The sequence below is a fragment of the Helianthus annuus genome, chromosome 5 (assembly GCF_002127325.2).
Source record: "Helianthus annuus cultivar XRQ/B chromosome 5, HanXRQr2.0-SUNRISE, whole genome shotgun sequence".
NCBI classification, from domain to species: Eukaryota; Viridiplantae; Streptophyta; class Magnoliopsida; order Asterales; family Asteraceae; genus Helianthus; species Helianthus annuus.
In genome coordinates, this window is record NC_035437.2 from 157,798,672 (window position 1) to 157,814,363 (window position 15,692).

The 15,692-nt window shown below is 34.9% G+C and overlaps 2 protein-coding genes across 2 annotated transcripts; both read left to right on the forward strand.

The window, feature by feature from the left end:
- The first annotated feature begins 5,902 nt into the window (after positions 1–5,902).
- On the forward strand, positions 5,903–6,445 carry LOC110941718. The gene has a single exon (XM_022183378.2). The coding sequence runs from the start codon at positions 6,081–6,083 to the stop codon at positions 6,288–6,290; it is 210 nt and encodes a 69-aa protein (XP_022039070.1). The 5' UTR covers positions 5,903–6,080; the 3' UTR covers positions 6,291–6,445.
- Positions 6,446–8,462: 2,017 nt separating this feature from the next.
- Positions 8,463–14,170, forward strand: LOC110941720 (CBS domain-containing protein CBSCBSPB1). The gene is made up of 14 exons (XM_022183379.2): positions 8,463–8,876; positions 9,826–9,994; positions 10,132–10,264; positions 10,485–10,622; positions 11,120–11,198; positions 11,283–11,396; positions 12,057–12,123; positions 12,248–12,353; positions 12,885–12,943; positions 13,017–13,126; positions 13,191–13,324; positions 13,405–13,490; positions 13,570–13,659; positions 13,787–14,170. The coding sequence occupies exons 1-14, from the start codon at positions 8,767–8,769 to the stop codon at positions 13,970–13,972; spliced, it is 1,581 nt and encodes a 526-aa protein (XP_022039071.1). The 5' UTR covers positions 8,463–8,766; the 3' UTR covers positions 13,973–14,170.
- Positions 14,171–15,692: the final 1,522 nt, after the last annotated feature.

The window sequence follows — 15,692 nt, forward strand, 5'->3', positions numbered from 1 at the left end:
GTTTACTGTTCAATATAAAATAATAAACTGGTTGGTCCAATGGGTATTGCTCGCCGCCCATTTGAACCAATGACAGAGAAACAATATTCCAGGGCAAAAACGTAATTTTAAAGTGTGTATAAAATAATAAACTGGTTGATCTAATGGGGGAGGGGCGGCCGCCCATTTGAACCAATGGCAGGGTGATACTATTCCCTGCCATGTGGTTTCATTGCTTCTACTGTTCAGACGCTTCTACTATTTTGTTACTGTTCAAAACATTGTAGAATTAATATATAGGAGAATTATTATGATAATAGGATAATGCTATTTTTGTTTTACTGTTTTTATTAGGATAATGCAATTTTTTTTTTGTTACTGTTCAAAACATTGAAGAATTAATATATAGGAGTGATAAAAATATTCTAAATACAAAAACTTATATATAAAATGATTGTTTATTAGGAGTTTTGAAAGTTCTGTAGTTATTTAGAGTTCTGAAATGAACTCAACCCTAAATCCTAATATTCCTAATCCTAATATCATTTCATGTCAGGAATTGAACAATGGTATTCTTTTTAAGAGATAAGAGGCTTTACCACTTAGTCGTCTAGAATAACTTAAAAAAGTAAGAATTATGTAACCTGATTGTATTGGTTTTTATTTAAATTAAATTATTAGTAATGAAAAGTTATTGAATTTCTATTGATAAACTGTGTTTACATATTTGTTTAAAAACCAAACTTTTGAACTAAAAGAAACAAAATTATTTTTTGGACTGAAATGAATATTTATGTGAAACTATAGAAACTAAAATGAGAGTTTATTTGTTAGGTGTTGTTAGTTTTTTAAGAGGTAAAATGGCGGTAGATCTCTACGGACCATATCTGTAGAAAAATGGGTGGAATAAACCTCTTCAAAATACAAAAGGAAGATTGTTTGTTTTTTAACGTATGTAGACTTCTAAAATAAACTGGTGGTGGTGTGTGGACGATGGTGTTGGTGATGGACGGTGGTGTGTGGTGGTGGACCATGGTGGTGGATGTGGACGGTGGGTGGTGGTGGATTTTGAATTTTAATAAACCTCAAACTTTATAAGTTTATTTAACTATTATTGTTATTATTAGAGTAAAGTATATGGATGTGCCCTGTGGTTAACCAAAATTTGGGATTTACTCCCCAGCTTTTTTAAACTACAAGGATGGTCCTTCTAGTTTGCACGTTGTAGCGAATTTAGTGAACATCTTTTGCCAAAAGTACATGGATGGTCCTTGTGGTATGTACTTTGTAACACATTTAGTCCCTAAACATTGGGGACTAAAGGCGTTACAAAGTGCAAAACTGCAAACCACAGGGACCATCCATATACTTGGTAAAAGTTGGGGTTAAATACGTTACAACGTGTAGACCACATGAACCGTCCGTGTACTTTTAAAAGCTAAGGACTAAATCCATATTTTTTGTCAACCAAAGGACCATCCGTATATTTTAGTCTTATGATTATTTGACCTAAAGTTTTTTTTAGTTTTTTGACTTAAAGTTTTTTTTTAGTTTTTTACGTTAATGTTTTATGTTTCTGTCCAAATTTTGCGAGTTAACGCGCTGCAGCGCGCATGTGTGGTTCAAAGTTTTTACGTCTGTTGTTTGTTGTTTAGCGACATCATCACAACGTGCGGATCCTAAGTCGACTTTGTTATTATTTTCTATGTTTTATGTTTTAGTCTAATTTTTACGAGTTAACACGCCGCAACGAATGTGCATAGTTCAACGTTTCTACTTTGCTTGATTTAACGTTTCCGTCGCAAAGCGCCAGTCCTAAATACTAGTTTTTATTAAGTTAGGAATATACACACACATAGTTTTGGAAATGATTTAACATAATAAACATGGTTCTAGTTGTTCTAACAACAAAGTAAGATGATTATGAAAATAATGTAGATTTGTATGAAACCTAATGGCTTTTGGGCACCATAGAAAGCCAGATTCTTTACCAGCTCCGGGAAGAAGCAAATCGTCGTACACCTTAAGGCAATGTCCAAAACCGCATAAATGATTAATTGGGATGTTTAAGCAATTAATTTCTTATCTCTACTATGCATTCATCTGGTTACAGTTGATGAATTGATCAGATCAATGTAATGTCAGATAAAGTTTTCAATAATTATATATTGAATGACTTGTACATTATGATTTATGTAAATAAAAATAAGACGATTCTCTTGCCAGACAGTATTCACGACTTGAAGAACGTCAACAACGAGCATGCGGTGAGTTCTGGCTTCCGGACCGAAGCGAAGGGCTTGTAGCTGAGGGCACCAAGGTGTGTTGGAAAGGTAGTAAACATTAGTGTAGATTTAGAAGTAAGTTTAGAGGTATAGGAGTTACCCATTAAAATACACATTTCTATAATATTTATTTATTTTTGTAAGTTTAAAATTTCCGTTCTGAATTGTATGGGAAGGCCCAAAGTACTGAATTGAATGAGATAAGAACTAGAAGAACTGTACAAGCCCAAGTACTGAGGGAGCCTTGTTTTTGCCTTTTAACATAGACGTATTTAAACTTTATATGAGTGATTGGTTAAACGTCTTCTTTGATTTTTTTTTTTTTTTTTTTTTTGAATTTTTTGGAGATTACCTTTTCATAGGCATCATAAATATTCCAAGTTGGTCTCCAAAATAATACTTGAGTCGTTTGTCGTGATCTGTTAAATGAGTCAAACGCGACACAAAACATTTAACAGAATCCGAACATGACACATATAACTAAGCATGTTATTTTCGTTAAACACTAACACGGACATGTTGAATAAGCGAGTTACACAACACGTTATGTTTAATACGATTAAAGATAACCAGTTCAATAACAAAATCACAACTGGCACAACACGACACGACACGTTCAACACGATTACGGGTAACTAGTTCTATAGCACGTATGACACAACACGATTACTAAAATTGATTAAAAAATAACAAGACACAACTAACATGATAAAATAAAAGTTACCAAATATTGTGATTCATATTTAATTAATTATTTATCAAATTATAAAAATATGTCATTTAATTAAACAGCTCATAAACGTGTCATTCCAACCTATTAAGCTATTTAACGTGGTAAGTTAAACGTGCTATGCATGTAATAACCGGGTTGTGCCTATTTAAACACGTTTTAATCGTGTTATTAACATGTCGACCCATTTATGATCGGAACCCACTTACCCCAAACATTAACAAGTTTTACTTCATGTTGACTCATGTTGTGTTATAAATTATCAGCCCTATTCCACGTCATCTCAAGTTAGCGTCATACTATAAAGTCTTCTAGTCGAGTATAATGTGGTTTCAACCATATTATACTAGTCACTTTTCGGATTTCATCCCTTTTTTTCCAGTTTTCTCAAGTATAAGCGCGGAAAATATTTGAATTAAACTAAAATACATATGAGAGAATTAGACAATACTCACAATAGTGGTATGATAGCAATGGAGTCCTAATGGTGCTAGCTTATTAGTAGAATTTGAATTTGAATTAAATTATAAAGTAAGCTGATATTATTTTCAAAGTAATTGTGCATATACAATATAAAAATACATAATCCATTTAATTCACACCTTTTATTTTTCTAACACAAGAAAGGAATGGAGTGTTGGGGATAAAAGGGAAAAAGGAAGAAACAAAGATCATTCTTGCTTGTATGTAGGGTAACCAAAGCATGCTATAAATATAAAGCACAACACTTAGTAGCATCCAACTAACAAGACTAAAAATGTTAGATTGGGCACCCATATTGGTCGGGTTATTACTCTTCATACTTTTGTCTCCGGGTCTTATTTTCCAACTTCCCGGGAACACACGTACCATTGAATTCGGCAACTTCCACACTAATGGAAGAGCGATAATCGTCCACACATTTCTTTTCTTCGGCGCATTTACTATACTCATTTTGGCTACCGGGATACATATCTTCACGGGGAGATCATGATATCTTTTTATATCATATCATATATTTGTATTGGCACATTTGTTTTATTCTTATTGATTGTTGATAATTTTAATAGAACCTGATTCTTGGTTCTTCTTTGTTGTTTATAATTTTATTTTATTTGACAGTTTTCAAGAGTGTTTGTTTATATATTCAATTCACTGTAGAAACATTTGTAATGGGAGATCATGATGAGAGTCTATATCATATCATGTATGTGTATTTACATAATCATTTTATTCCGATTGGTTGTTGATAGTTTTAATAGAACCCGATTCTTACTTCTTTTTTATTTTCTAGTGACAATAATAAGTGTTATTTATGTATTCACTTCATTACGAAAACATGCATATTGGGATATTACAGTTAGAGTATGTCATATCATGTATTTGCAGGGTTCCAAACGAGCCGAACGGCCCGAACGAACACAAACAAGGTCTTGTTCGTGTTTGTTTGTTAAGAAATATATGTATTCACGAACTGTTCATGAACACTTACCGAACGAGATTTTATGTTCGTGTTCGTTTGTTAAGAAAATGAACTTGTTTGTGTTCGTATGTTAATTTTAGGCAACGAACAAAAATGAATGTTGATGAACACAATGAGCAAAAACTAATGTTCATGAACACAAATGAAACAAACAAACACAAACAAACGTTCATGAACAGAACATATAATACACTGACACTAAATTCTCGGAATTTCGAAGTATTTAAATAAAATATAAAAATTAAAAACACTAATAAACTATTGAACACCAACGAACGAACATTCACGGACATAGATTAACGAGCGCGGGGTTTGTTCATGTTTGTTTGTTAAATAAACGAATGAACACAAACGAAGTTCCCCCCGAACGGTTCACGAACCGTTTGCTAAACGTTTGGTTCATTTACAGCCTTATGTATTTGTATTGACACCGTTCAAAAAAAAATATGTATTTGTATTGACAATTTATTTATCTTTTTTGAACGGCCAACAAGCAAAACTATATTACCACAATCAGACTGACAATAAATTAGCCCAAGCCAAAGTACATCACCATACAAATAAACACAAAACACACCAAACAAACTTAAACTCCAATTCAAATCAAATCGAAATAACACCATTGTTCCCACATAAGCACTTGCGATATGGATCCACTTTTTACCCATAAGAACCCAAACGTCTTATATCCTCCATGATCTGGCCTAGTCTCGCTTATTTTTTTTTTGTTGAAATCCATATCGTTTCTGCTTTTCCAAATACACCATGTATCCGTTTGAATCACCGTATATATTACCTTCTTCCATTTTTTCGAACCACGAACATGTTTATGCATTGACATATTCTTCATTGTTATTTTCTTGACACTTATCAAGAGTCTTATTTATTTGTCAATTCTTTTTGGAACGACGACTTACTTGTGTTTGGCCACCGCACTCTCTAAATTGGAGAGTCCCATTGACTCACTCCGGCCAGACTATGTTATCTTAATTGGGCCCACGCTGGCTTCGGAGTTTGGCTTGGACGTTCCCCCAGAAAATTATACCATTGGCTGCCACTTGACAGTCGTGTCACCACAGTAGCGTAACTCTCTGGCGTAACACACGATGAGAGAAAACCCGAGTGTGCACAGGATTTAAACTGACAACCTTGCACAAGGCCTACCTCAAACCCTTCATTACCTTAATCCAACAAAAATGACACAAATTACGATCAAACTTAAATCTCCACTAAAAACCAAAAATCCAACCCTCCTACTAGCCACAATGTGAAATTACGTTGGAAAATGTTTCCCAAGATTCAAATTATTATATTTAAATTCTTTTTAATGAATATAGAATTACATAGTCAAGCTTAAATGTAACGAAAAATACAAAAAATAAAAAAAAATAAAAAAAAAATCAAATCAAAATCACCACCCAATCAACGTTCCCAAAATATCACGTGACCAAATCACGGATCTGCACACACCCACAAACTAATGTCTCCACCTGTTGTTTACTTACAAACTCAAAATCTAAATCCCCAAATTAAAAAAACCCTAATTTCAAAACCCTCATCGATTACACTCTCATATCAATCCTTCACAGATCTGTAAAACAAGCGATCAATTTCATCACCGGCAATGGCGGATTGGGGACCGGTGCTGGTAGCAGTTGTGCTGTTCGTGCTGCTAACGCCGGGGCTGCTGTTTCAGTTGCCGGGACACAACCGTGTGGTGGAGTTCGGCAGCATGCGCACTAGCGGCGCTGCCGTGATTGTTCACGCCGTTATCTATTTCGCCGTTATTACCATTTTCCTTATCGCCATTGGTGTTCATGTTTACGCCGGTTAATTATTGTTATGTTTACTTTTACAGTTGTACCCCTTGTGTTTTCTGTTGATTTATGTTTTACTCCCCTTGTGTTATGTATTGTTGTATTGGATGGATGTTATTATTATGTTGTCATTATTATTTTCTATGTGGTTGTTTATTGTGTTTGGATGAAATGGGAGTGGATTAGATATGCAAGTACGCGACGAGATGTTCGAAAATGAGCGTTTGACACTTGGTTGATTCAAAACATTTTTTGTTCGAAAATTTTATATGCATAATTGATGCCAGATATGTTTTACACAATCATTCCACCACGCGTTAGATATGTACCTTTCAGTGACTTTCAACTCGTTTGGATTTTTGAAGCATTCGTATCATATCTACTTGGATCGTCTAGATTTTGGATATGACATTCACTTTTGTTCTTAAAGATTTGACACTTTGTCACAAGTTTGATCCTTAAAAAGCATACGGTATATATATGAGCCAAAAACAACAGATGGCCATATGTCCAAGTGTTCAATGTATGGAAAAAAATTCCAACAAATTGAACACTTACACAAATGGCCATATGTTGTTTTCCTGTTCCATGGTCCAAATTTCTTCTTCTTAAGTTTCAATTTTGATATTTTGTTACTTGATTTGATTTTCGCTTGATTATAAAACCTCGCGAATATTTTTATTATCAATTTATGTGTTCATTTGGTCTTTTAGGTCTATCCTATCGGTTTTAATTTTTGGATTAGAATAATCACGAAATATAGAATTTGATTCTTATAAAATAAATGCAGCTTGAATTGTTACTTTTGTCACTCATAATTCATAAATATATTTTCATTTTAAAGGGCATTGGTTGTAATAAACTAATAATTTATAGAGTTATTACACAAAGAGTCCACATGGTTTGACAAGGATGGATTTGGGTTCAAAGCCTAATAACAAGGATGAATTCTAGCATTAGCTTCCACTAAAGTTTACGTTAAGTTCTTCTTCCTTGAAGGTTGCTCGCACACATTTTTTTTTAACGACAAAACTACTATATATTTGAATATATATAGAGTCAGCAAGCTGCTGAAAAGCTCACACATTTAGTAGTTAATATGCGGAGTCACTAAGCCACACACACATTTTTTACATGGGTGTATGTAGTTAAAAAGTTGGCTTTCATACCGTTTGCATAATCAAATATATAGGCAAAATAATAAACATGATAAGTTGGTTTTGTTGACATATCTAAGAGCTGCAAATATTAATCAAGTACTTGGATGGTCAATAATTTGTTTCATTTTTTCCATGTATTTGACATTATAAATCGTAGAGTAACTTGTAATGTTTTTTTGGCTTGATCTAAATGTACTTTATTCTTGTTTGTTGTACCCCTTTATGATAGAAAAAGAGACCGCCTCACCGATAAGATGTGAGAGAAGGGGTAGATTAGTAGAACCCTTTTTAAATGACATATAATTTTATTGTGTATTTTCTAATGTTTTTATAATTTTTTATGTAGTTATGTTCCTTGACTTGACCTAATTGACCAAAAATTCTAATTATTAGTTGTGTTGTGGAGATTGGTGAACTGCGAATCTTTAAAAATAGGAATATTTAATTTTAATAATTCCAACTATTCGTCGTTAGCCGTTAACAGTCTCAACTTCAAAAATAACCACTGGTAGTACCGACTATTAACATTTTGGCCTCTAATAGACTTTGACTAACAAAACCCTAATACCGTTAGTATCCGGCCGCCGGAAAAACGTTTTTGGCTGGAAAATTCCTTTTTGGCCGGAAAACTCAACGTTTTCGTCCCAAACCTCTTTGTAACCTTATTACGGATCTTTAGGAACCGTTTCTAGTAAAAGCCCCGATTATTGAGGTTGCCGGAAAACTCCTTTTTCGTCGGAAAACTTCTTTTTGGCCGGAAAACTCAATATTTTTGTCCCAAACCTCTTTGTAACCTTAAATCGAACATGTTTGAACCTTTTTCTAGCAAAAACGTTTTTCCAAAGAATAACGACGTTATAGTTCTTTTAGTCATGGTCCATTAGAGGTCAATCTGTTAATAGTTGAGACTTTCGGTGGTTATTTTTTAAGTTGAGACTGTTTCACGACCAACAACGAATAATTATTATTAAAATCCAATATTCCTTAAAAAATATATATATATATATATATAATGAAAAAAAAAAAAAAAAACCAAGTGAAACGTTAAACGCCTCTAATTTCATCCTTAAGAAATTTGAATGAATTCAGAACCAAATTCTTCTTCCTTCATTCGTTAAATCTTCTTGTCTTCAATAATAATTCCTAAAACCAAACACGTTTCGCTGATCGCATTCTCCTGAGAAATATTTTATTCCGATCAGAAATTCAATTCAATTCAATCCAATCCAATCATACCTGAAACTCCCAATGGATTCTATTGATAATGTTGATTGATTTTAGGAAGGGAAAGGGGATACGAGTTTTGAATTTTGATTGATTACCACCGGTGAAGATGAGTTCTCGTCATGGAAGTTCATCACGGAGAAGTATGCCATCGTCATCTCCATCCTCGACTTCATCTCCCAGGAAGAAGAAACTCTTCACCAAATCTCGTTCCACCGTGTATGTTTCTGTATACATATACATACACATTGATATATCTATTCTTCCTTTTATTGCATATACATATATACATTGATAAAATCTGTTAGGGGACATTCATTTAAACATTAATAAATAAATAATAATAATTATGTTGAGAATTGCAAGAACCCTTGTGGTGCGTCAACGGGCCCCATGCCCTCCCTTTCGTTGACCGGTTAACGGTTAACGGGCATGACTGCCCGTGGGCCCAAATCAAGATCTAACCAATAAAATATTGTTTTCCATTTTTATAAAAAAAGATTAAAAATTAATTGTGTTTTAGTTAAAACTTTTACACTCTTGTGAAAGTTTGGTTTGGTTAAACTCGCAATGTCTATATGTGGCGTTGGCATAGGTATGTACCCCACCATCTTTCTCTCTCTCTTGTTAAATCATCAATGCACTATCTACAAGTGTTTTTTTATACGGTTCTCGTAGTTCTTAACATAATACTGGTTCTAAAAAGAATGTGTCTCTAGATCATTGTAGTTTTTGCTTGTTTTCTTTGATAAAAATGAAATTATCATTTATTAATATTTAAAAAAATAGCAGGGTAATTAATTATCTTAAGTTGGGTTAAAAAGTTTAGAGCTGAGTTAAAACTAAAAGGGTTGTATTCGGGTTGACTAGAATTTATGTTTGTCCAGGTTAGGGTTGAAATCTTTAACACATATAGAAACATGGGTCGTGTCCGCTTGCACAATTCAACCTGCAACCCGACACGATTGACACCTCTAGTTAATTATGCAAATTGCAATCAATGATGATAAATAAAACATTGCCTCATGAATATCCTTCCATCAATAAAATGAATACTTCATGCTAATCATGCTGTTGTTGTAGAGTTAATCAATTAACTATCTGCAAACCATCATTTAACGTATCAAGCAGGTAGTGAAAGTTTACTTATTAACGTTGGTTTGAGCAGGGGCGTAACAGGAGAACGTACAGTGAAGCGGTTGCACCTATCGAGGGCTGTGACTGTACCTGAAACCACAACTATTTATGAAGCCTGCTGTCGGATGGCTGCTAAAAGAGTTGACGCTGTTTTACTAATCGACTCAAATGCACATCTTAGCGGTATATTGACAGACAAGGTTTGTATTAAATCCCGACACTTTAAAGGTGGCAGTTTTTACCCGTTTGCTTATAAATGGGTTGTGTTAAGTTTGATTGTGCCATCGCATAAGGATAACGTTTCGTTAACTGCTAACTAGCTTTTTTGTGATTGAAGGATATTGCAGCACGAGTTATTGCTCACGAGATTGATTTTATGAACACGCCTGCATCAAAGGTAATGACGAAGAACCCGATTTACGTGCAGTCGGATACTCTTGCTGTGGAAGCCCTGCAAAAGATGGTGCAAGGTTTGTAAAATTTAAAAAACTTTTCTAAGATGAAACCGATCAAATGGGTTGAAAGGGGCCCAATACGGGTCATGTATAGAGTTCATGAAAAAAGGGACAAAAAGTGTTTCTGGATCAGCCCACCCGACCCATACTAAAATCACCCGCTCTGACCCGGCCCGCCCATTTTGCGACCTCTCGTCCTTCTAGAACTTTCTGATCTCGTGAATTACATGTACAGGACAATTTAGACACTTGCCTGTGGTAGAGAACGGTGAGGTTATTGCTTTACTTGATATAGCAAAGTGTATACATGAAGCAATTGCGCGTATGGAACGGACAGCTGAAAAGGGAAATTCCATAGCAGCTGCTGTTGAAGGTGTTGAAAAGCACTTAGAAACTTCTTTGTTAAATATAGAGTAAAACGCCATTTTCGTCCCTAAGGTTTGACCAGTTTTGCGACTTTCGTTCAAAGGTTTTTTTTTTCACATCTGGATCCAAAAGGTTTGAAATCTTGCCATTTTCATCCGGCTCGTTAACTCCATCCATTTTTCTCCGTTAAGTCAGGGGCATTTTCGTCTTTTTTGTTACCTTGAAGGCAATTCGGTCTTTTTTCACTTTATGTACAAGCATTTAGCATAATGTACAAGTATTCAAAAAAAGACGAAAATACCCCTGACTTAACGGATAAAAATGGATGGGAGTAACGAGCCGGTGAAAATGGCAAGATTTCAAACCTTTCGAATCCAGGTGCCAAAAAAACAAACCTTTGGACGATTAGCCAAACCTCAAGGACGAAAATGGCATTTTACTCTTAAATAAATAAAGAATAATGATTTTAGTCAGATGCATTTTCTATTGGTCATTGTTATACAGGTCCCAATACGTTCATCGAAACGCTTAGAGAGCGGATGTTTAAGCCTACCTTGTCTACCATTATACCGGAGAATTCAAAGTAGGTAATACCTTTAGAAGTTTCATACGACATTATGTCGACAACTTCCAATATAATTTTAGACGTTTTATTTTTTTTATTCAGGATTGTGACTGTTTCCCCATTCGACACGGTTGTTATGGCAACAAAAAAGATGCTCGAGTTTCGTAGTAGCTCTGCCATTGTAACAGTTGATAACAAGCCACGAGGGATTCTAACGTGAGTTTCTCTCGACCGTGTATTATACAGGTGGCATTGTAGACCAGTTTACTTATGGTTAAGTCAACTTGGGTTAAACGGGTCAAATAAAAAAAGTCCGCTAAATATGAAAATAGGTTAGATGGGTCTAGGGGTGCAAACGAGCCGAGCCCGAGCTCGAGCTCAATTAACTTATGAGAGCTCGGCTCGTTGGTGGCTTGGCATGTTTATTATCTATTTAGTTAATAAATTAAATAAAATAATATATATAATAGACTCGTTTAGGCTCGCGAGCTCGATAAGTGAAGCTCGGCGTTTACTAAACAAGCTTATTTAGGTTCGGGCTTGGCTTGTAAACAAGTTTAAATAAGCTCGGCTCGTCTCGTTTACTAGACAACTTTAAATAACGGGTAAATGTTATTAAATATTAATAAAAAACTAATCTTACACTAAGGGTCGATAAGGCTCGACGGGCCTTACGGGCTTCACATGTCAGGCTCGAGCTCGGGCTCGATAAATAAACAAGCTTTATCTTAGGCTCAAGCTCGGCTCAGGCTCGATAAGGCTTGGCTCGTTTTGAGCTTTTTCTCAAGCTGATCTCGAGGCTCGGCTCGTTTGCACTCCTAGATGGGTCAAACAGGTTGAAATGTTCCGCTAAATGTGCTTTGTTCAATATTATAGCTCAAATGATATCTTAACAAGGGTGATCGCACAAGATCTTCCTGCTGAATCAACCTTGGTAGAGAAGGTGATTGGTTCTTAATTGGTTCCCTTTTCTTGCTTGCACACACACACACACACACATATATATATATGCTTCATTGTATTATCTTTTCAACTTACTTATAAATTCTGCACGATGGATTATGTAGATATTGACTCCAAATCCCGAATGTGCCACTACCGATACACCTATCGTTGATGCCCTGCATACTATGCATGACGGAAAATTTTTACATCTTCCGGTTGTTGATAGAGGTAAAGACAACATTATATGTTTCGGTTTATATATTTAGTTAGAGTAAAATGCCATTTTCATCCATGAGGTTTGGCCAGTTTTGCGACTTTCGTCCAAAGGTTTGTTTTTCCGCATCTAGATCCAAAACGTTTAAAATCTTGCCATTTTCATCCGGCTCGTTAACTCCATCAATTTTTCTCCGTTAAGACAGGGGTATTTTCATCCTTTTTGTTAACTTAAGGGTATTTTCGTCTTTTTTGAATACTTGTACATTATGCTAAATTCTTGTACAAAAAGTGAAAAAGACCGAATTGCCCTTTAAGTTAACAAAAAAGACGAAAATAACCCTACCTTAACGGAGAAAAATGGATGGAGTTAACGAGCCGGATGATAATGGCAAGAGTTCAAACCTTCTGGATCCAGATACGGAAAAACAAACCTTTGGACAAAAGTCGCAAAACTTGCCAAACCTCGGGGACAAAAACGCCATTTTACTCATTAGTTATTTAATACGAATTTTGTATATCTAAATGGCAGATGGTTTGATGCAGATGGTTTTATTGTTTCCATTGTTGATGTACTCCACATCACCAATGCTGCAATAGCCACCGTAAGTAAACAACTTATATACGATTTAATTTACGAAATTCGAAATTTTATGAAATTTATGTACTGCAAATTAGGTGGGAAATGCTACGGGTGGTAACAACGAGGGGGGGAGTTCAATGATGCAGGCGTTTTGGGACTCTGCAATGGCGTTAAATCCTATAGAAGATGAAGATGAAACGAGAAGGTTATTATATCGTTTTAATTTTTTGTTTGGTTTGGTTTGTCTAAATAGAGGTTGTGAAGTGCAGTGAGTGTTCCTTGAAACTGGCTTATGAAAGTGGCGAAACCGGAAAATCTCTTGCGAATCCTTCAAACGAGAATCCTAATTCATTTGCTTTCAAAATTCAAGATAAGAGGGGTCGTATGCATAGATTTATCAGTGGTATGCTCTTTATTCTGTTTCAAATATTTAGTTTTTCGACTTTCGGAAACCTTAAACGTCTTGTGCGCTTGCCCTGCTAGATTCTCATAGTTTGGCGGATCTTACAACGGCAATAATTCAGAGACTAGGGGGTGAGATCAACCGCTACCACCTCCCACAAATTCTGGTACATCTGACCGCATTCATTTGATGTCAAATATTTATACAATTCTTCACATTTACTTACCGATGATATCATGTTGTAGTATGAAGACGAAGACCAGGATAAAGTCGTAATTTCATCAGACAATGATCTTACTGCAGCTGTGGAACATGCACGATTAGCTGGTTGGAAGGTATGTTTTGTTAGATAAATACGATATTTTATACCAAATTTTAAACAAGATAATTATTATATGCAAACTATTTGATTATCATATAGCAATGGCATACTTTTTGACATTTTGATGGTGAATATGACAGGTACTAAAGTTGCATTTGGATGATTCTGGGACGATTCATAGTCAACATGTGTCAAGATCATCGGCACGTGCTATGGAGGTTCGTCAAGCCGATGCATGGGGTTCTGCATACGGTGCTGCTGCAGCCGGAGCTGCCATAGTAGCTGGAATAGGCATGCTAGTCTTCCTAAGACGGTCCGGTAATTGAGATTAGTTTTGGGTAATCACTAATGCTTTAAACTGTTGTGAAGATTATTATGATTTTTGAGATGGGTCAAAATGAAGTTGGTTGAAGGGACAATTTAGTAATTTTGTTTATTGTCCAACTTTGTGGATCAACATGTATATATATACAAGAAAAAAAGAGTAAACAAAAATTTAAATTCTTTGAGGCTCTTTTTTACCAACTTGTGTTCATTTGGGGCTTTGTTCTGTTTTAACATAGATGTATGATACTTCCAGCTTTACGCCCCGCTTGCGGTATGCGCATATAATGTGTATAGTGTGAGCCCTCCGGGGGGGGGGGGGGGGGCAAAAGTGAAAGTGCACTAATTTCTAAGTTATTTTACTAATTTCGTGAAAATAACGTTAAAAAGCGAGGGACGGTTAATCATGCATCCATGTGGTGGCGTTGATAGCCAAAAGACAAAGGATACATGCGCTAATCGGCTTTTGTCCCAATTGCTGAGTGTTATGTGCCTTATGTCCAAGGCCTGATGCAAAACTACTATCGAGCCGGGGGTCTCACTGGAAGCAGCCTCTCTATTCCTACGGGGTAGAGGTAAGGCTGTCTACATCTTACCCTCCTCAGACCCTATCTTAGCTTTGCTATTGTAGGGATTTACTGAGTATGATGATGACGACGACGTCTGATACTCGCAGCTAGGTAACATGTCAAAATGGGTTTGAAGTTTCGGGCATAATGGGTTGACTTCACATTTCTCAATGCCTTTTATGTTTAAAAAGTATCTTATAAACTAGTTTTGGTTATAAAGTTATAGAGTAAATACACTAACATATTACTTTAAATCTCATATATATTCATTTCATTAATTAAATATGATATATAATGTAACATATACTCTTCTCTTTCTTCTTACACTTCATAAATTTTAAGGGGATGATATAAATGTCATGAATTTAAAATTAGTTGTATGTGATATTATGATTTTGTTAAGTAAATGTGATATTATTATACCAAGTTTTGATGGAGGTATGAATAATATAAATAGTTATCAAACGCCTGTTGTCCTTAAATTTGACGGAGGTATGAATAATATAAATAGTTATCAAACGTCATTCACACAGTTTTGTAAAAAAATAAACTTACGAAATTGTATTGTTTGTTTACTTAATAAAAAGTTATAAATCTTTAGGAAATAAAATAACAAACTCAGACATGAAAAACATCATTTCATCTCTTGCATGAATGTATAATTAACCTTTCATACATCACCATTTCGAATCATTAAGTTACTCGAATGTCATATTCATATATCCTGTTTTGTAATAACAACTCATTTATATATTTTCATATTTTCCTTCTAATAACAACTCATCTATCTATCCTCAACTCATTTATACATTTTCATATTTTCCTTCTAATAACAACTCATCTATCTATCCTCATCTCATCTCTTTATTTTTGTATGTTCCGTCATACAATGACAACTCATCTATCTATCCTCAGCTCATCTCTTTATTTTTGTATGTTCCGTCATATAATGACAGCTCATCTATCTATCTATCTACATGCGTTCTGTCATGTAATGACAACTCATCTATCTTTTTACACATATAGTTTCGTCACCGTCAAAAAAAAAAGAAATAAAAGACACGTTTTCTAAAATCTTAAAAAGTTATAAGAACACCGAAATAAGGGTCCACGTGTATTGTATACCCCTTTCTTTGCTTTTATATTTACTCCA